Source organism: Acomys minous (assembly GCF_964271855.1).
Source record: "Acomys minous genome assembly, chromosome: 9".
In the NCBI taxonomy this organism is placed as follows: Eukaryota; Metazoa; Chordata; class Mammalia; order Rodentia; family Muridae; genus Acomys; species Acomys minous.
This window is the reverse complement of record NC_140490.1, coordinates 69,324,616-69,346,376: the sequence shown is the minus strand read 5'-3', so window position 1 is coordinate 69,346,376 and position 21,761 is coordinate 69,324,616. Positions and strand designations below refer to the sequence as shown.

At 42.9% G+C, this 21,761-nt stretch overlaps 1 protein-coding gene and 1 pseudogene across 2 annotated transcripts; one reads left to right on the top strand and one right to left on the bottom strand.

Annotated features, from left to right (window-relative positions):
• On the top strand, window positions 1–1,064 carry LOC311605869 (vomeronasal type-1 receptor 4-like; annotated as a pseudogene). The gene has a single exon. The product of its transcript is annotated as a vomeronasal type-1 receptor 4-like (transcript).
• Window positions 1,065–13,591: 12,527 nt separating this feature from the next.
• Window positions 13,592–15,405, bottom strand: LOC311606148 (uncharacterized protein; the record flags this gene model as incomplete). The annotated part of the gene is made up of 3 exons (XM_084797226.1): window positions 15,209–15,405; window positions 14,045–14,108; window positions 13,592–13,871 (listed from the first exon to the last, which is right to left on the bottom strand). The coding sequence occupies exons 1-3, from the start codon at window positions 15,312–15,314 to the stop codon at window positions 13,592–13,594; spliced, it is 450 nt and encodes a 149-aa protein (XP_084653352.1). The 5' UTR covers window positions 15,315–15,405.
• Window positions 15,406–21,761: the final 6,356 nt, after the last annotated feature.

Genomic DNA, 21,761 nt, shown 5'->3' with positions numbered 1-21,761 from the left:
TGTCTAGCATTACTGACACTTTCTTTTAAATGTATTTGCATCCTGTATACAAGGAAGGAAGAAATGGTTTTGAAGCTCATTAAGAAAATAATTTTTCTCTTCATGACTCTGCTAGGCATTCTGGGAAACATCACTGTTTCTGTGAAGTATATGTTCAGTTGGTGGGGAGGCCGTGAAAAGAAACCCATATACATTATTCTCATCCACTTGGCTTTTACAAACATCTTAATTCTTCTTGCAAAAGGATTGCCAAATACAATAGAAGTTTTTGGTTTGAGAAACTTCCTAGATGATATAGGCTGTAAGATCATTGTTTACATGGAGAGGGTGGCCCGTGGTGTCTCCATCTGTACCAGCAGTCTCCTCACTGTGGTCCAGGCCATCATCATCAGTCCCAGAGCATCTGGGTGGAGGAGGCTCAGGCCAATGTCTGCATGGCACATCCTTCCGTTCTTCTCAGTCTTTTGGATGCTCAATGCTCTAATAGGTGTGAACCTTATCCATTCCATCACTAGTACAGGTCTGAATATATCACAGCTTATGGGTGATGAGAATTATTGTTATTTTATGCTAGAAAGTCAGAATATAAAATGGGTTGTTCTCCCTCTCATGGTCCTGAGAGACGCAGTGTTCCAGGGCACCATGGGAGGGGCCAGTGGCTACATGGTGTTTCTTCTCCACAGGCACCACCAGCATGTCCTCTACCTTCAGAGCTCCAAGCTTCTCTACAGAACTCCCCCTGAGCTGAGAGCTGCTCAAAGTGTCCTCCTTCTGATGCTCTGTTTTGTTTTCTTCTACTGGACAGATTGTGCCTTTTCTCTATACTTAAGTCTTTCATCAGGAGACAATACCTTGATGGTAAATGCACGAGAATTTCTGTCCCTTGGTTATGCAACTTTCAGCCCCCTTGTCCTGATCCAGAGAGATGAGCTTCTTGCAGAGTGTTGGCATCCTCAGTGGGAAAAATTGAGACAATATCTCTCCCAGTTATTTGTTCAACAAGTAAGGAAAAACTCTTAGCTCTTCAATATTATGGGGAGACAAAATTCCACACACCTGGTTAAGTATGTTTGTATTCTTAAACAATAATATTGCTGACTTTAAGTCTTTCATTAAGAGTAATCTTAACAAATTACAATGATAAAGAAAACACTTTCTCCATTGGCCACTTTTTTAACAGAACTTTAATTTTTTACCTTTTGTATTAATTTACTGTGTATGAATAAGTAAATGTGTTGCCTGTATTTATGACTCTGCATCACATGTACACATGAGGCCTGTGACTAACTGGATTTGACAGCTGGTTCTGAGCCAATGTGTAAATGCTGTGAATTGAACCTGGGTCCTCTGGCAGTCCAGCCTGTGCTCTTAGTACCATCTCTCCAGGCTCCAGGAGCCATCTCTCCAGCGCTGAGAAAATGCCTTTCACTAGGATTTGTAAAATTGGTTGTTAATACCATGGCTGGAAGCATGAAGATAAAGTTCATAAATTTCATTAAGACTCATACCGATATAATCAGTTTATCCCAAAAATTTAGTTATCTTTTCTCTGATATTGTGCTTGCTAAATGTTAGTACTATGGGGCTATTACTTACACTTACAAGTGTCTGTAAGTATCCATCTGTAGAAAAGATTTTATGGAATTGTGAAAGAATGACATGTACTGTGCATTAAGCCAATAGGAGTCCAATGCAACAGCTACTGTCCTTCAATACACGGAAACATTTCGTTGCTGTTATATATGTCATGGTTCTGTGCAGGAAAAAAGGATGTGGAATAAACCAGATAATGAATACACAATAAAGTTCATTTTATGTCTGTCTATAGTTCTCTGATGATTGAAAGATGTGGATTTGGTTTTTGGTTTTTTGGTTTTTTTTTTTTTTTCAAGATGAACCAGTGAGTGTGACTGAAGCAGACTAATGCTTGTATGCAGCTTCCTTTTATTAACACCAGGGTGCTTCCCACAGCAGCACCAGCTCTTAATCACCAAAGAGCCACAGAAGGGTCTGATGCTATATTCATTTAAATGGAGAGCTCACTGCTTAATTTCTTAAGTGGATCCATACAATAAGATGCCCCATTTCCTTTAAGGGGATTTGTAGGTTTTCTGTTGCTTTTTTGGGCTACAGAGCTTTATTTTCAATAAAGTTGGTTACAAATTATTATTGGTCTTATTTAGAGAAAAAACAAGGTTGGACTCAGGGATGTGTCTTACCTTTTTCTTCCATTCTTAGGCTTGGAGATAGGAGTTGAAAATAAAGAAGGGGGATTATAGAAAAGTATAGGGAAGATAGAACAAAAAGTAGATTATTGAATCTATTCTTCAACTTAATGCCTCAATTGTCACTTACAAGTTTATTTATAATTCACTGGTATAGGATTTTGTACATAGATGCAAAATAAGTTTAATTTTATATACATTGGTACAGAATTCCAAAATAAGATTATTCTTCACACATATATATCTGTACTCTAATATAAGGTATTGTACACATATAACTCAATTATAATGCAAGGTTTACTTCCAATACTTTGAAAGTGCTATTGCAGGCTATTTATGATAAATAAGTTATAAAAGTTAATTATTAGTTAATCAAATCATAGTCATATCAATTATTAGTCTATTTTTACCAAAAGAATGTACATCTTAAGTGCAACAGATCCTATAGAAAGATAAGGTAAAATACATAAGGTCTTCAAAAACCTCAGAGACATACAGAATATGGCATTTAATATGTTTTTATTATTTTAAAGATTCACTGACAATGAGACAGGGTGAGTTCCTGGCAACAACCAGCCTACCTCAAAGAACATGATGAGCATCAAAGAACCTCCTTCTGGAGACGGATTCAAATTCAGAAAACAGGCCACTGGGCAAAATGTCCTAGTTTCTACCACAGACAGAATTCTGCCTTAAAAAGAGCAAGTTTGGATGCAGGCCAAGTCAACGGCCAAATTCTGCCAAGACAGAGTAAGCAAGTCCTCAATAGTTCCTGCCTTACAAATATGTCTGTCAGATATATTGATCCAGAAGGTTGAATATGATGCTCCATTGTTACAGAGACTGTTGGGTTACTGTTCAGGTAGCAAACTGTCTCTGTCATTTTTTTTTTCATTTTGGAAGCTGCTAACATGCACTACCAGTTTAATCAGGTAATTAAGTTTTATTCCTTCTCAAGTCTCTGATGGAATTGAAGACCATTTTTTTGTTTTACAATTAACTTTAGTTTAGAGGTTAAGATGTTTTTAGGTCTAGATAGATGTTTTAAGTTGATACTGACAAGATATGAAAGACACTGATTTACATTCTGAAATTTAGATGCACCAAGATAGGAAAGATGTTTTCTTCAAGGCCATGAAATACAAATAACCAAAATACTAAGAATGTAACATACATATAATTCCTGATTGTGTCATGTTTCTTCTTGCTATGGGTCATTTATTGTATATAGTTGTAATAATATAAATGTATATATAAAAAATTTTAAACTATAAAGAGTTATTGACATTGTTCTAAGAACCTGATGGAAACATTCTGAAAACTACTTATTGATATATTATGAAACATGACATTGTAATATGGTTAGATATATGCATACATTTTATTTATTAATTACCTGTCATATCTGACTAGAACCCTTGTAAACATTTTGAGTGTACCATAGATCTACTTGACAATATGAACATGTATTTATTTCTTGCAAGCCTGCACATTTTATACAAAACTTTTAAGTGAGTGATTTGTACTATATTGTGCTATAGCTTAATTGTCTGGTTTTCTAATATAAGGATTTATTTTCTTTGTGTGAATGTGGTATGTGAGTGTTTACCACATTTGTACAGATGCCCACACAGTCCAGAAGAGGACATTGGGTCCCAGGAAATTACAGCTATAGGCTGTCCTGAGTCCTGTGACATGGGTGTTAGGTAGACAACCAGGGTCCTCTGCAAAAGGAACAGGTCCCTTAACTATCTCTCCAGGTCCTTCTGTTTCTGATGTAAATGTGATTTGTTTGTAGATGACATCATTACTCATGTTATTCTTAGAGTTTCTTTGTTAAAGCCCTTTTCTAAGTATTTGACATAAAGACCCAGACCAATCAAGCACCTTATAAATCAGTCTGTGTGATTTCATTCAAAAGGAAGTGATGTGAGAACATGGAGAAGGAGTGAAGAAAAATGTGTTTAACCTGAATGATGAAGAGGTCATTTAATATATTATGCAGAGGCTGGAGAGATGACTCTGTGAGTAAGAGCACCTGCAGACACCCAGACAACCTGATCTGCCTCTGAAGAAGAAATCTGGCCTCCATATGCATGATGACACACACAATGAGCACAACCAGGTACACAGGAAATAAGCTTTATATTTAATTTTTAAATTTTAAAAATGATAGACAGGAAGTATGTAATCTTTGACACAGTACAGTGGCACATAGAGCAGCTATTAAAATTTCTATCTCAAAGCATTGAATGAAATAAGATAAAACTGATTAGAACATAACTTCAAATGTTAGTACATGGTAGAAATGGTCATGATTCTTAATACGTAAAGGATAGTGAAGGCAACCTGGAAAGGGACTCAATTATGCCCTTCAGGAAACACACAAAATATTTGACAGTTGGATTAATATAAACATCACCTCAAACTTGATCATTTCTTTATTTTGGACACATTGCACATCACTAGCATTGACCTGTAGGACTTTATGCTAAATGAAATAAATAAGCTACATGTAGACAAATACCACGTGATTTGGTTAATAGGTAGAATGTAAATACAAAGAAAATAGAGGCTCCAAGGTGTGATATGTAACCTATAGCCATCAGAGACTCCTCCATTTGTGAACTCTCCGTTTGGTTGACTACTCCATATATCAAGAAATACCAAGCTTTAGCTACTCAGAGTTTGCCAGCCTTTACTCTGATTCACCTGATATAACTTTTCCTATAAAGACATTTTAAAAACTCTGCTCATCCCAAAGAGTGTGAAATTTATGTCTACTAATTGAAAGGATTAGGAGGTGTAGCCTTCTAGAAGAGATGTGGCCTTGTCAGAAGATGTGTGGCCTTGTTGGAGAAGGTGTGGACTTGATGGAGGAAATACATCACTGAATGTGGCCTTTAGCGTTTCAAATTGTCAAGCCAGGCCCAGTGTCTCTCTCTCTCTCTTCCTGCTGTCTGTGGATCCAGATGTAGAACTCTCAGTTACCTCTCTAGGACCATGACTCCCTCAATGATGATGATGGACTAAGCCTCTGAAGTGGAAGCCAGCCCCTTAAATGCTTTTTATACAAGAGTTGGTGTGTTTATGGATTCACTTCACAGCAATAGAACACTGACTAAGACACCAAAATTAAACAGACCCAAAGACTACAAATCGATGCTCTTCTATGCACTTGGACATTCAGAGACAAAGCTCTGAAGCTTCACATTGGAGTTTATACTTGACTTTTGTATATATTCATGCATGTATCCCCACCTATTTTTGATGAGTCAGCTTCTAAGCTGATGGTGTTGGCTGCATTATATAGAGGCTTTATTGTGTGGAGGCCTGTTCCCTCCAGTCCTGCTCTCTCTAGGACTTTTACCATGAAGGCATGTTGGATTTTGTCCAAGGCTTTTTCTACATCTAATGAGATGATCATGTGATATTTTTGTCCATCTATAAGATTTTTGCAGTTATTGACTTATACATGTTGAACCATTCCTGCATCTCCATGATAATGCTGACTTGTTCATTGTGGGTACCCTTCATGATACATACCTACATTCTATTAGCAGGGCTTTAAATATATATAAATATCATGTTTTTAATAAAATATACACAGGGATGGAGAGCCTCCTGTCCTTACCTACATAGACCCCTTGTGGCCCAGACTGTGGGCAGCTCACTGCTGCCATCACCCAGGCCTGTGATTCTGTAAGTCCCCCAAGAAACAGTGCCCTGTACAACCCTAGATCTGTTGTGACCTGTTATTCTTCCACCCGTGGCCTCTGGCTGCTGTTCATGCACTGGTGGGTCTACAAAGAATCCCCAAGAGATAAAATGGAAGCTTCACCATGAGGGCTGGAAGAGCTCCAGTTTGGCTAGAACATGTTCTTAAAAGTCCATAGCCTTGGTATTCAATACCACATTTTAAGGAACTTAAACATAACTTCTCAGGGCAGAATCTGGGGACTACGTGCAATGTGTGTCCTCAGGTTTGGTTTGGTGTAGTTCTGTGTTCTGAGCATCACAAATTAGTTTCAATCCATGTTGCAGGTTATAATGCCACCATACCCAGGCTTCCAGTTTACCCTTTCCACAGCTAATGTTTGATGTTCTCTCTTGATTCTACTGTCCATGTCTCCCACACTTACACAAGTCTGTTTCACATCCCACACTTATGATCAAAACAAAAACATGTTTACATCCACTACAGCCCACTCAGGGTTAGGGTCAGGGTATCAGACACACTACACTTAAGATTGGTTTATATGGTCCCGTGCACATGTTTTCTACTTTCCAGTGAGGTGGGTACACAACCATCAACCCTTCAATTTCTTTCAGTACCACATTTAATAAATAACAATATTGAAGCAGGGCATTGTGGCACATGTCTTTAATCCCAGCACTCGGGAGGCAGAGACAGGCAGATCGCTGTGAATTTGAGGCCAACCTGATCTACAAAGGGAGTCCAGGACAACCAGGGCTACACAGAGACCCTGTCTCAAAAAACCAAGAAACAAATTTACAATATTGAGCATTTAATTATAAATAAGGCTTTGTGTGGCATGGCTTTGCCTAGGTGCAGTTAAATGGTTTTGAACACAAGATAGGCAGGGCTGAGCTATGATGGTTGATAAGTCTGTTCATTCCACTTGAAATCAGGGGTCTTGGCATGTGACCCCATTTTGAGTCTAGAAGCATATGTATATGGTTCAGTAGTTCAAAGAAATGATCTGGAGAGGGGGAAGGTGATGACTATAGAACCAGACCTCTCTCCTTCTCTCCCTTCCCCCACCACTCTGATCACACATAGCTCAAAGGAGCCTTTGCAGTGGGCCTCCCAGTTCAAGAACACTTTTGCCCACTTTATTGACAGTTGACTACCTAAAAGTTATCTTCATGTCTTAATTTGGAATACACTTAAAATGAAAATGGGAAAGTATTTCTAACTTAGTAATTGATTAAAATTTAAACAGTGGGTCACCGTTGAGGAGTTGTGTAAATAGGAAATCTACTGTAGCTCTGACTATGGTGGAGCTATGGGCAGTGTCAGCTTGGAACACATTCCCGCGTAACTCACTCCTGCTTGAGTGAAGCTCCCTGATAGATAACGCGCTGCAGTATGGAATACCTGACCAGTCCTTTGCATTGTGTTTTAACACAAATGGGAGACAGGCGATGCCCCAATCAAGTCAGGAAGCAAGTGCTCTCTCTGTATATGGTGAAGTCAGCACAGCCAAGTGGACTCTCACTGTGGAGTCAAGGAAAGCAAAGTGGCACAGGCAGTACAACAGTCCAGAATGCTAAAGAATGAAATAGTGCATTGTTCTTTTTCTCCTTTCCTCTGGCTGCAGCCATCAGGTGAGCCAAGATGGGTGCATACAAATACATCCAGGAGCTATAGAGGAAGAAGCAGTCCGACATGATGCTCTTCCTTCTGAGGGTCCACTGCTGGCAATACCGACAGCTCTCTGTGCTGCATAGGGCTCCCCACCCCACCCAGCCTGATAAGGAGGGAAGACTGGGATACAAGGCCAAGCATGGTTATGTCACTTACAGGATTCATGTCAGCCATGGTGGACGCAAAAGCCCATATTTTAAGGGTGCAACTTACAGCAAGCCTGTCTACCATGGTGTTAACCAGCTAAAATTTGCAGGAAGCCTTCAGTCTGCTGCTGAGGAGAGAGCTGGATGCCATTGTGGGCTTTGAGAGTCCTGAATTCCTACTGGGTTGGTGAAGATTGCATATATAAATTGTTTGAGGTTATCTTCATTGACCCATCCCATAAAGCTATCAGAAGAAATCCTGACACCCAGTGGATCACCAAACCAGTCCACAAACAGAGATATGCATGCACTGATGTCTGCTGGCTGCAAGAGACGTGGCCTTGGAAAGGGCCACAATTTCCCCCACATTATTGGTGGCTCTCGCTATGAAGCCTGGAGAAGACCCAATACTCTCCAGCTCCACCATCACTGCTAATACTTATAACATTTGTAAAATTCATGCCCAATAAACAATTTAGGACAATCAAAAAAAGGAAATAGTGCATTGTTTACAGATACAGATGTGGAGGAAAAAATAACAATGATAGACATTAGGGAGGCATCCATAACCGCCAAAGCTAGGGATAATGTTTATCTCCTAGGCATGTTTGTGTGCCTTTATTTCTTGCTATTTCTTGTGTCTTTTCCATAATGACTTGTTTTGAATGCTTTATACAAAGTCACAGTGCAGATTCCAGAAACCCAGAACCAACTGAGAAATCTGTTACTGTAGGACCACTCTTGGCAACACACGATATTTGCCATCCCTTTCCAGACAAACACAACTGCGTTTTGATTGTGTGTCTGTCCATGCACAGAAGGACAGAGATGGGGAGAGGAGGAAAGGAGGGGTGAAGAGACTCGACTTTGGGGGATAGATTTTGAGAGACATGTCAGTAGGCATTTTTTGTCACTGCTTTGAGAATATTCAGGTTACATCACTTAAAACCAGCATTTGTTATGACATGTTGAGGCAAAGAAGAAACATGGTAACACAGATGGGGCTGCTGCCACCAAAACACAATAAATAGTTTACAATTATTTTTTATTAATAATTAGAGATATGCTCAAAATAAAGTATTTTAAATACATGAATCAGTAATGTGGTCATTTTCTGCCAGGTATTAGGTATACTACCTAATATGATCTCCAGCACTTGATTTTTGACCACAACATTATCATAGAAAAATAATGTGTTGTTTTGCAATGTCACTAGCTGAAGATTTTTAAATCCAATATAATTATATAAAATCACCTCACCCATGCTGTCTGTGTGTGGTAGATATCTGTATTCAGTATACAAGTGTGTAAAAATTGGTTCCTACGTGCCAGGAACCAAACGGCCCGTGGCCGACCCCCACCCATTCAGCACCTGCAGCAAACATCCTGCTTGGCCACTCACTAGGCCCACAAGGCATCCGGCTTAGCCCTGAGAAGAGAACGATCCAACCCTGAGATAACCACAGAGACATCCTGCTTTGCCCTGAACTAGGAAAACCCCTCCCCCTGCAGATGTTCCCGGGGCCCAACCCCAGAAGATTCTGTACTTTTCCATTACCCTCCTCGCTTACCCCCGCCCTCCCTAAAGCAGGTTTTAAAAAGCCTGCCCTCACCTTCAATAAACGGCTCTTGACAAGCTACAGTTTCCTTGGGCCCTGCCTTTCTCTCGCCCGTTCTCTATTCACAGGTTGCGACCCTCCTCGGCCCCCCATTAACTGACCAGCCGGACTGGTCAAGTGGTGCCCAGACGTGAGGCTCGAGGCACGAGTTCCTCCCCGAACGGATTAAGGGACCGGTCCACTGGACTTTTCATGACCAGCCGAGCTCACCCGGCCGGCCTCATCATTAGGTGAGTCATCCGTTTGCAAATCTCAAGAATGGGCCATTCACTGTCCAAAGAAGCAAAGAGGCTTAAAGAACATACTCAGAGAGAGGGGTATTAGGGTAAAGAAAAAACATTTGATTGAGTTTTTTGTTTTTATTGACCAGACCTGTCCCTGGTTCATGATTGATGGACCTACTATTCATTCTAAAAAGTGGCAAACGGTGGGGCGTGAACTTAATGCAATTATCCAAAAGGATGGTAATGCAGCGGTGGCGGACAGTATTTTTTTCTTATTGGGGCCTTATACGGGACATAATTGAGTCCGGCAAAAACGAAAGCAGACAGAGACAACTCCTATCCGTGGCTGAACTCTGCCTGCGCAAATCTCTTCCTCCTTCTCGTGCTCCTTCTTGTTCCTCTTTGCAGGGTTCCTCTTTTACGCTCATTGACATGCCCCCCGACTCTGTTCCTCCTGCATCCTCGAAATCTTCAGAAAATCCTTCCCCTGCTCCCGTTTCTGATTCTTCCACGGCCTCCCGCCGTCTTTACCCTTCACTTCCTCCCGCCTATGAGGATCCTATCTCAACTATGGAATGCGGGTGTTCACCATTCTGTGCCCCTGTCGTCCCCATCTAAACCCCCATCCTTTAAACCTCCGTCCCCTGCTCCATCGTTATTTCCCCCAACTCAACCCAAGGAACTCCCTGCCATTCTTCTCTCTGAAACTGCTGATGAGCCTCTGGATCCTGGCGATGCCGCCACTCTGGAGGAAGAGGGGGCTCACTATCGTCATGGCGATGACCTCCTTCTTACTTCTGCACCTTCACCCCCTACCCCCTCGTTACTCTCTCTCCCCTACGTGTCATGCCTTGAATGTGAAATGTCCATCACAGGCTCCCATGTTTGGGAACTTAGTCTCAGCCAGTAATGCTGTTTTGGGAGGTTGTAGGACTTTTAGAATACGAAGCCCAACTGAAGGAAGTGGTTTGCTTCAGGGTAGACCTGACATCCTGTAGTCTTGATCTAGTACTTGCAAGTTCCTCTTTGGTTCCTGTCTGCCATCACAATGTAACTAGGTGCAGTGTTTCACTGCCACAGACCAAGTGCAGCCCAGCTGCCATGATTTGTCCACCATGATAGACTGAGTGAAAATATATTCCCCTGTCAGGTATTTCTCAGAACCATGAGAGTTTAATGTTGTATGGGGAAGGGATGTTGTTGCTGTGGTAAACCTAGACCGATGGCTAAGGGCACATTTGAAGTGTTTTGGCGGAGGAATGAAAAAGGAAGAGTTTGTACCTACATAGACCAGAGGCATCCTCAAATGCCTCAAACAGAGCTTAATATGTGATCCGGTAAAGAGAGTGGAAGACTAAAATTCTGAGAGAAATTAAGGCTGTGTTCATGGGACTCCAGGAAAGAAAAGAGCTTTCTCAGAAATCTAACTGAAAGCCATTTACATTAGCACTCTGGTAGAGAACCTGTCTACACTATGCTGGTATACTACTGTTTTGAGTGAGGCTGAATTCAAAAGTGGAGGAAAAATTTGTTTGGCTGATGAAAATTTCAAATCAACATAGCATCCAGTGGAGAAGTGGATAGAACTTGAGAAATATGCTGAGTAAAGAAAAACACTCAGTTTTTATCAATCACATTGGGAAGAAGAAGATGATGTCAGGAGAATAAGACAGGTAAAGTGAGGTTAAAGTTCAAGGCACACTCTACACACAAATGAAAACATTATTAAAGCCCTTTTAATGTACAATTAACAAAAGATATGTTATTAGCAAAGACCACATTTTAATCTTCGAAGAAAAGAATGTTTAATTTTAATGGGGAAATTTCCTATCGGGGTAGGTGTGGGAAAGCACTTGCTTTTCCAGATAGCACGCTTCTGCAGAGACAATGCCAAGGTCAGTGGAAAGGGTTCCCTGGTACATGTAGTACCTGGGCCCTCTGCTGATGTGATTGGCTTGGGACTCACCCTCTCTGGACAGCTGGGTCTGGTTGTTATAGCACATCCATTTATTTGTGAAAGGTTGGCCTTGTAGCTTGGGCCTGGCTTGGTGAACACAGATAGTGTTTCCTTGAGCTGTGGAAGGTTGGCCTTGTAGCTTAGGCCTGTCTTGGTAAACACAGATAATGTTTCCTTCCACTTTGTTTCCCTCATCAGTAGAACTCCTGTGGTTACAGACATGCCTACCCACTGGAGCCTGGAGTGGTTCTTTGTAAGATGTGTTTCCAGCACCTTCCGAGAGCCAGGATCTAGGAATAAAGCCCATTAGCAGTATTCTCACAGGTGATCTAAGCATTCAAGGACGGTTTCTTCAGAGTTCCCTCTTTGTCTCTGAGTTGTCAGGAGGGGACAATGTGTAGCTTATGGGAATTCCACAACAAATGCCCACAGGCACCTTACTGTCAATTGTGTGCCCCCACTTGCCATGGAAGGCATTTTTCAATATCCTTTCTAAGGGCTTCTTCCCTGGTCCCACTAACTGGGGACTTTGTGAGTCACTTCTTGGGAGTTTCACATGGCCACTTTCCATCTCTGTCTCAGAGATGAACTCTAGAACTTTGTCTAGGTAACCCTCTGGCGTACTGTGCAGATCTTTCAAAGACTATCCTAGAGAGTTTGTCATATCCTTGCTCGGGTCCTTCTATATCTGGAATATCTCTGGACCCCTTGACGTGACACTCTGTAGATGCTGGTTGCCCTCATCTACCAGTGCAGAGAAACACGAAGTCCTGTGATTGTCAGCTGCCTGGCCCATCCCTGAAAGTTTGGGTTGAGACTTTATCAGATCCAGAGACAACTGGATCTTGTGAGGCTATTGACTCTGGTGCTGCATAAACCTCTTTTTAAAGTGTTGTTCCAGCTGCTCCCGGAGCTGAGGATTAATGAACTCCCCTGGGACGTGGACTACAGACCCCTGGCCCTGGGAGGCGTGACTGTTAGAAGTGAGTTGATTAAAGGCTTCCTGTGGCTTTTTAGCCATGGTGGGAAATTGTTCATTTCTTGGTGACTCTTCAAAAAATGTCACTCTAGGTGCTGAATGGCAGGTGGGACAATGAACTGTGATCTTGAAGCTGTGGGACCAAAAGCCCCACAATCTCTAGTTGGAGGTGAATGACATGGTGGTTTTGGGATAGAGGATGGGCCACAGGGTTGGGTTTGAATTCCAGCCACTGGCAGGGATAAGTTTGGAGTCAATGGTTGGGATTGAACTATGTGGTAAAGTAAGGGCTTTGGAGAGCAGAGCTGCGGTGGTGCATTAGAGAGTCCATTGAATGAGATGGATGGGGTGTCTAGTGGGGAGCCTGTCATCTTGACAGTAGCCACACGGGACTCACTGTGGAGAAAAGAGAGGCCCTGGAAAAGCTGGCTACATTTATGTTGTAAATTGTTGTCTTCTCCAGAAAAGCTGCTGGTGACCTGAACACTGCTCTGACTTGCTGTGTCCGCTCCAGAATGGGTGTGGGGTGGCAGTGGCCAGCTCGCTGCCTCAGGCCTACAGCATCCTGCCTGTGCAGCTCACAGTGCCATCAAGCCTTTCCTTTCCTTTCCCCTTCCAAACTTTGAGTTCAAAGCCTCTTCCTAATCTGAAGTTCCTGCATCTCCTAGACAACAGGGTTGATGAAGGAGCCTTTAGCTGTCTGTATGTGGGCTTTGTCCAGAACGAGGCCCCTCGGAGGCTGAGACAAAGATGCTCTTGCAGGGACTCACCCCGTGATGAGCTGGAGTGGCACCAGGTTTTGGCAGCTACCTGGTACCATGAAGGGCCTGACACAGGCCTTCTTGAGTCACCGAGGCCTGGAGTGGTTGGAATAAGAGAAGGCAAATCTGTCAGAGGTGTGGTGTGTGAGGTCCACACTGGTGTTTCCCTGTTACACTGAGGAGAAGCCATGTTGTGATCTGGCATGGATGGAGAACAGGGCACATGATCAGAAGGACAAGATGTGGGGGAAAGTGCACTTGGTGCTGGTGAGTGACATCTTCGAAGAATCAAGGTCTCTGGTGGCCTGAGGCACTCATAGATGACTGTGACACAACAAAAGCCAGTGAATTCTGTAAGACAGGTGACATGGTAGAATCTTCAGGCAGCATGTGTTCCTTGAGAGGGGCTGAGGAGGCCACTTGGGACAAATTGAAGGCCACAGACTCCTCTGTGGACTGCCTAGTTGGCTTATGGTCGTTGGCAGTTTCTGGCTTAGACATGTCACCAGAGGCATCTCCTCTTAAGAGCTGACAAAAGCTGATGGTGTCAATAAGCTTCTCGACCATGCTGCAGGAGACAGGTTTACATGACCTTGTTATCTTAACTTCTAGGACTGTCCTCAGGCCCCATCCATTCAGAGGGCTCCTATTCCCATGATAAGCCTATGTGCTGGCAGGGTCGGGGGTGAGCACACAACACGCAAAGGAGTGAGGAGCCAGAAAAAGCTAGAGAGTTCTCACCTGTGCAAAAATGAAAGCAGTAACTTGCTCTCCCTCTGTTTCTTCCTGCTTCTGCCTCTGTAAGCTGGAATTGGAGACTGGGTTATAGTGGGTAAAGGAGGTACCCACAGATCTTACGAGAGACAGAATGAAATGTCCCTTCAATAAAAATGAAAAATTAAATGGGAGGTCAGGCATCAGTGAACAAGGCCACATGCCCGAATGCATTGACAGCAAGGCACATATGGGGCAGGACAGTGCCATGGACCAGGAGCTTCCACTTCTACCAACATCCATGGGCTTTGGAACCTCCCTGTGGAAGAAATGGGAGGACCAGGGTTCTAAAAGAGCAAAATGTCTTAGAGAAGTGAAACAATCAATTTGCCTCCAAATCCAGGTAGCATGATTCCACTCCTTCCCACACCACCCCTCCAGGTAGCACCCAACACTGGCCACCCATAGCTTCTTTCTGAGCCCAGAAACTGGGACATCTTCAATCCTGGGTTCCTTCCCAGGAGCCGCCTCCTTCAGCATTCTGCAGCTCATTTGGTGTTATCGCTCAGGGACAGAGGAGATGAGGGGAAGGAAGGACCCTACTTTTCATGGTCCTGATTCTCTTCCTGGCCTTGCTATGCTCTCCCTTCACTACCTGACAGAGAGAAATAGTACCTTCAGCCCCATTCACTCATCTACCTGTGGGTAAATATGTATTCTTTTCCTCCTTAGAAGACCCAAATGAGGAATGTCGCTGTGAGATCCACCATGGATGTCATTGGTTGCTGTTTTTCTGCTCAGAAACGAGAGGCTTAGCTCTGAACTGCCAGTGTCCTGAGGCCAGAGGAGACCCAAGTCCTGAAGCTCAGCACCCCCTTCACATCAGCTCAACTGACCAATGAAAGTATGAATATTAGAGGAGGACAAAGGAACCAGTGCTCAGAACTCTTCCTTTCTCAGAAGTCCCTAGCCATTCCAGGACCACGGTCTCTGACCACTGAGACACAGTGCTTCTCCTTGGTATAAATGGTCTGAGAGCTGACATCATGGAGCCCACTCTTCTGTCTGCCCTACCTGTCAGATCTCAAGCAGAGAGTGTTGTGCTCTCTGCTGAGATCCACCCCCAACCCCCATCAGCCACCTCCCTATCTGATTTCTAGTCTCTGTTGGTTTGGGCTAAGGAATTCTTACCATTTTGGTGGTTGTGGTTTTCTGTGGTGGACATGAGGATGAGTTGAAAGTATAGGAGTATCTGGAAGAGCCCCAGTCCACACACAAAGACAAAGATCATGTCCATTGCCCGAGTATTGAAGTGGGGCTTCAGCCATGCAGTATAAACATTTTACAGTAGAGAGAGATGGTTCTCCATCTGAATTGCAAGCCTGATCTCAGGCAACTGAACACTGAGAGTTGTCTCTGAGAGGTGGCAGCTGGGACCAGGCCTGCATCACAAGAGCTCCTGGCTCCCTGTCACAAAGGGCTCCTGAGTGTGGGGGAGGGGTATAAGAAAAGGTGACAAAACAATCTCTCTCCGTCCTCCATCCATCCTCCTCAAGTCCACTGTCCTCCACAGCCTTTCTTGTGTCTGTTTGCAGTTCTGCGTGCTCACCTTGTCAGAAATAGAGTGTTGCCAAGTTTCTGTTCATCCAGAAAGAGGTATATGTATGTTCTGTAGGCTTTTGAAACCTCAAAGCCACCTCTAGCGACATACCTCCTCCAAAAGGCCACACCTCCCAATCCTTCCCAAACAGTTCCACCAACTAGAGACCAAGCACTCAAATAAATGAGTCTTTGGGGTTTATTCAAATCACCGCATTTTACTTTCTGGCCCTCCATTGTCTTGTAATCAAATCACAAGAGCAAAATGCACTTAGTCAAATGTCAAAACTCCTCATAGACTTTCATAGTCTCACCACTATTTCAAAGTCCAAAGTCTCTTCTGAGACTCAGTCTCTTAATTGTAACCCATATAAAAGCAAAATTGCGTGTTTCAGCCTACAGTGGCACAGAATACATATTCCCATTTCAAATGGGAGGAAAGAAGACATAGGAAATACTGGGCCAAAGCAATAGCAGAACCTAGCAGGGAGAATGCCAAGCTCTGCATCTCCATGTGTGATGTCAAAAGGTTTATCAGATCTCCTACTCCTTCCAGTTTTGTTGATTGCAACACAATTCTCTCTTTTGGACTGATTCTGTACCCTGTCTGAAGCTCTCCTTGGCAAGTGTCCCATGACTCTGGTGCCTTCAACTCTTGTGGTCTCCAGCACAACCCAGGCATAACCCTCCCTGCTTCCACGCAGGGACTCCCCTGTCACAGGCCTGGCCTCAGCAGCTTGTTTAACCTCAAAAGATGAGTCCATGACCCCTCTACTCATTTATTCTTCATGATTCTAAAGCCAGAACCACATGGCCAGTGCTGCCATCTTCTTCCACATGCTTGGGATGGAGCCTGGGCCCTTCTTGAATTGCACTTGTATAAGCTTTGATTTGCTCTTGCTCTCTAGGAACAGATAGTTCCTTTGGCCTTTTCTTTCAAGTTGCAGGATTAGTTTGGGTTTGGTCTCTCTCTGAGGGTACCACCCCTTTATTCCACTTATCTTTATCCTTTTCAGTACTAATAAGGCTACAGCATTAAATTCCCTGTGCTCTTTTCTCTTCAAACTGTACATTTTATATTTCTTTTCCCCCTGTTTGTTCTTTTTCATTCTACAGTGATCTGTTAACAGTGATCTCTAATAACCACACACCAGAGTCAATATTAAACTATCTTGAAATCTCTGCCTACCTAAATCTATAAAAATTAATCTAAAATTCTTCAGCTTAGCTTCAAGAAGATTCTTTAGATGAACACAGAGACAAATCCTTTCCTAAAAAATTATAAGAATTGTTTCTTAAGCCTAGTTTTTAATATTGCTCCTCTCTGGAGTCTGTTGAGCTAGGCCTCAGTAGTCCACATTGCTCTCAATATTACTATCCCCTAAGCCCCTACTAGGACTGCCCTATTAGCCTTGTTTACAGCATTCAGCCACTTTACTAGTCCAAAGTCCCAAGTCTTCTACATTCCTCAAAACAAATAAACACAAACAAACACAAAAGAAAAGAAAAAAATAAAAGACCCAGCATGGCCAGGCCTATATCATAAATACCCCACTTCTGGTACCAATTTCTGTCTTAGTTACTTTTCTACTGCTGTTAACATACCCCATAACCAAGGCAACTTATAAAAGAAAGCATTTATTTTGGGGTGACATGGCTCCAGAGATGGGTAAAGTGAATAAAAAGCCCATATTCAGCTCATATGAAGAGCATTAGCAAGTGTTTGGGATTATGGATGGGAAGTAATTCAGACATGGCAGCAGGCAGGGAAGCTTGGCACTGAATTGGGAGCTGAGAGCTGCCTGATGTACAAACAAGACAGGAGAGGAGAGGAGTTAGAGAGAGGGGGGAGAGGAGAGGAGAAAAGAGAGAGTGACACAATTCCTCCAACAAGGCTATACCTCCTAATCTTTCACTGTTAGGGACTGGTCTGGCTGCTGCCCAAATGAGCAGACTCACATAGCCCGAAATGATGTTTGTAACCTTACCTAAAAACTTATTCATGTTTGACCAATAAAAAGCCAGTACACCTGGGCAGGGCAAATGGGATGGGTATGGTTAAAGGCCAAGGGCTTTGAGGACAGAGAGGATCTTGGGACAGACAGGAGAGGAAGAAGAGAAGGAAGGAGGCAGCTGTGACAGGTGAGGTGGAGAAGAAACACATGGCCGGCATGGTTGGAAGATTCAGCTCAGATGAAGAACATTAGCAAGTATTTGGGATTATGGATGGGAGGTAGTTCAGAAGAAATTAGTAGAAGCAGTTGGCATGGGATAGGGCCAGAGATATATGGGAAGTTTGGGGAGATTAATATCTGCCCTGCCCCAAGTGAAGGAAGGCTATTTTAAAATATAACAGATGTTTATGTTCTCGTTGATTGATAGTGGGTTAGAAAATACTGCCATAATAATTATAGGCCTAATAATAAGCTTTTTAAGGCCATACTATTTAAATTAATTTTATGTTTAATATATGATATAAGACAATAAGATAATAATAAGGTAGTAATGTACCAGGTACCAGATATTATGTTGTAGAGGACTTTATTAAATGAGCATGGGGGGTGAGAAGGAAAAGGGGTAGGGGTGCCCCAGAGAAAGACAGAGACAGAGAGAGGAAGAGGAAGAGGAAGAAAGAGTAGAGAGAGACCTCATGGACGGTCTGTTCTTTTATATGGCCCTGGGCAGGGCCACGCCCCTGTGGCAGGTAAGCAATGACATCACAGGTAGGCAGACTGAAGCAGAATCCTAACATTCCTATCTTCCTATAATTAAATAATGAGGAATGTTGGATTGTTTTTATATAAGGTAAGTTAAAATATATAAATGTAAGTTCATTGGAAGCAGCTTTTGTCTGCCATGTAAGGAGACAAGAGAGAAAGAAAAGGTAATAGCAACAAAAGGTCCAGATTATATAGTGAAGGGAAAGGAAAAGTTCTGCCGAGGAGTCCTGGGAGAACCTGGAGCTGCTTGTCCCGGGCCTGGAGCACACCATTTCAGCCTTTTGCAAATGGATAAAAAGTGAAGTAATCATCTTAACTACTTCCTGCTGACAATAGGGTGGCAACAGGGGCTTTAAAAGGCTGAAATGTTAGCCAGATTCTGGAAAAACAGACTGTTGATTTGCTGTCCAGGGTCTGAGAACATTTACAACTGGGAAGGACAATGCAGGTCCAGCTAGGAGGAATAATGCAGGTCCAGCTGGCACGGGTCCTAAGGTTGGACAGGAGCACTTATGGGTAGCTGCTTTGAAGATGTCCCAGATGTAGGAAGTCTGGCAGGATACTGGAACATATATGTGGGAAGAAGACAAAGTCAGTAGGTTAGGGAGAAAATTCCCTTTAGGTGTACTTTTGAAACTCTTGGCAGAGCAAAGAGAAAAGGCATGAAAACAAGGAAAGAGACAATGCTGACAATGATTGAAAATTCTGGGAGAGCAAAGAAAAGGTTTGGATAGAGGGAGCTTCTATTTTACCCTAGGAAAGGCTTGAACATGGGAGAGCAAAGAAAAGGTCTGGGTAGAGGGAGCTTCCTTTCATTTTACCCAGTTGCGGGCAATAATTAAGACAGTTTACTTTCGGATCTGTCCAAGTTTGGTTGCAGAGGCATGTAAGCTTAGAAGCCCTTAATGTGGGAGTAGGGATTTGAGATTTTCTAAAAGACATCCAAAAGGAATGCTAAGAGGAACAGGCATCTGGACATTTTTCATTGGTGAGGTGAGGTCAGTAACCATTAGGGTGTCCTCCAAATGGGTATCTACCTAAGGGACAGGTACAGACTGGTCAGTGGCTTGTCATCCTTGACCAGCAACCAGGAGCACAGCTTGGCAGTGAATTGAGCTGGCCCAGAGACATAGCTACCCAGTGCGGAGGGATTTGGACAGCGGCTATGGATGGCAATGACAGCTGTGGGAAGGAAGCTACATGTGAAAGCTCACCCAATGGTAATAAACCTAGTTGTAGGTCAGGGAAGAGATTTGGAGTTGGGTACCTTCACTCCCAGTGAACCAGAGAGGTGTCAAAGTCTCTTGAACAAAGGGAAACATTTATGCAGCTAGGAAGGGGGAATTTAGCTGGTCTTGGGTGCAGAAAGGTGGCAATCAGGTAATTAGGTGAGGAGAGTCCCAAAACCAGTGAGAAAGGGGAGGAATCCCACCCTTAGAGGTAGGTGATAGGTGAGAAACTTAGGCTTTGGATTGATAGTACTTATCTGGATTCTATTTGACCTGAGAGATGGATTTCCTGTAGCTTACAAGACACACACACACAGACACACACACACACGCACACACACACACGCACACACACACAACACACACACACACACACACACACACGCACACACGCACACACACACACACACATATCTTTATTCTTTGAGTATACTATTCAAACCTCAAATTCTACAAAATACACAGAAACCAAAAACAAGAACAGAAATCTTTCTTTAAGATGACTTAACATTTTTGCTGACCACTTTTATACAAAATTAATTTAGAAATAACTCCAGATAAGCATGCTTTTCTCAATAATTGGATGACAGCAGGCAAACATCTGTTGAACTCAATAAACAGGCAACCCCGCAAAGAAATTACCTTAGATGAAAAACTACTAGTCAAGGAATTACTTGAATAATCATAAATACCAGCTGTGTTTTGTTTTTTCCTCTCTCCCTTGGAAATGTGATGCAAAAGAATTCTCCCAAGTCTGTGTTGGTCCCTTTTATGGAGTAGGTAGCCATATTGTACAGAAAATTATTCATTTCTTTTTTTAAAAAAAATCAATTTGAATGGTTTAGTAGCTATAACTACCCTAAAACTGGACCTCGTTATAGAATAGGAAAATCAAATATGTTCTCTCTCGGATATTCTTCATAAAGAACTCCCTGGAGTATTATTATTACCTGTTCCAGTAAGGATCAACTTTTGGAACATCAGTAAAAGAAGTGAAATTCACTTTCAATTAACATGAGCTCTCTATGCACAGGGATCAAACTGCTCGCTCACAGCATGTTCTCCAGGTTTTAGATCTGTGTGGCCCAGTATGTGCCCACTAGTCATCTGGTCACTGGCATTTACATTAAAATGCAATAACAAATTAATTGCCAGTGCCTACTGTCATGTGGCACTAGTGACTGGCGTACTGAGCAGCACCTAAGTTAGAAACCACAGACAAGTTCTACAGGATACAGCAGCCTAGCTCAGCTGTCAAGTAGACCAGCATTCTCAAAGACCGGCCTTGGTGTCTCATATTGTCTTATACAGCTAAATCAAACCACCCAAACCCTTTGACTAGTCTTTAAAAGTCTTTCAAAAAGTTGTATGTTTATAACAAATTGTAGGCAAAAGAATGACTACATTAATTCCCAATTACTCTGCTTTTCTAAACTACTCTCCCCCAGCCCTGGGTGAAGTTTGCTAGTTACTTTTCGCCTTGCTGTGACTAAGAATGTGGCAGAAGTAGTTTGAGGAAAAAAAGGGCTTATCTTGGCTCACAGTTTGAAGGGATATTCTCCAGGTGCAGAGCAGAGCAGAGCATGGCCACAGGAGTGTGAAGTGGCTGGCAACACTGTGTCTACAGCCGGGAAACAGATAAAAGCTGATGCTCAGTTTGCTTTCTCCTTTATTCTTTTCTATTCAGTCCAGGATCCCAGCCAACAGAATAGTGTTGCCCACACTCATGGTGGCTCTTTCTGCCTCACTTAAACCTCTCCGGAAATGCTCTTAGAGATGCCCTCTGGTGTGTGCAGTAGGAAATGCTAAATCCAGTCCAATTGGAAATGCACATTAACCCCTACAAGCCCACTCCTTGTCAACCTGACAGCTCAACATGTCACTGGTTCTGGGGAGAGTCCTTCCTGCTGACACAACACGATCCCCAGTAGTGAGAGCGCATGGCTTGCCTTTGATGACTTCATTTGGGTCATTCAAGATGATGGAAGCATTCTCATTTAGCCTGAGCAAACATGGCCACCACTGGTGAGACAAAAGGAATCCAAAATAAACTGAGGATTTCGGCTCCCTTCTTCACGCACAACAACAGTCCACCCTTAATGAGAAGTCTTGCAAACTTTGGCACAGTTCACCGTGACATGACAGATGTTCATCAGAGAACCCTTTAGGTCCTGCCCTCCCTGTCTGCTGTTTTAG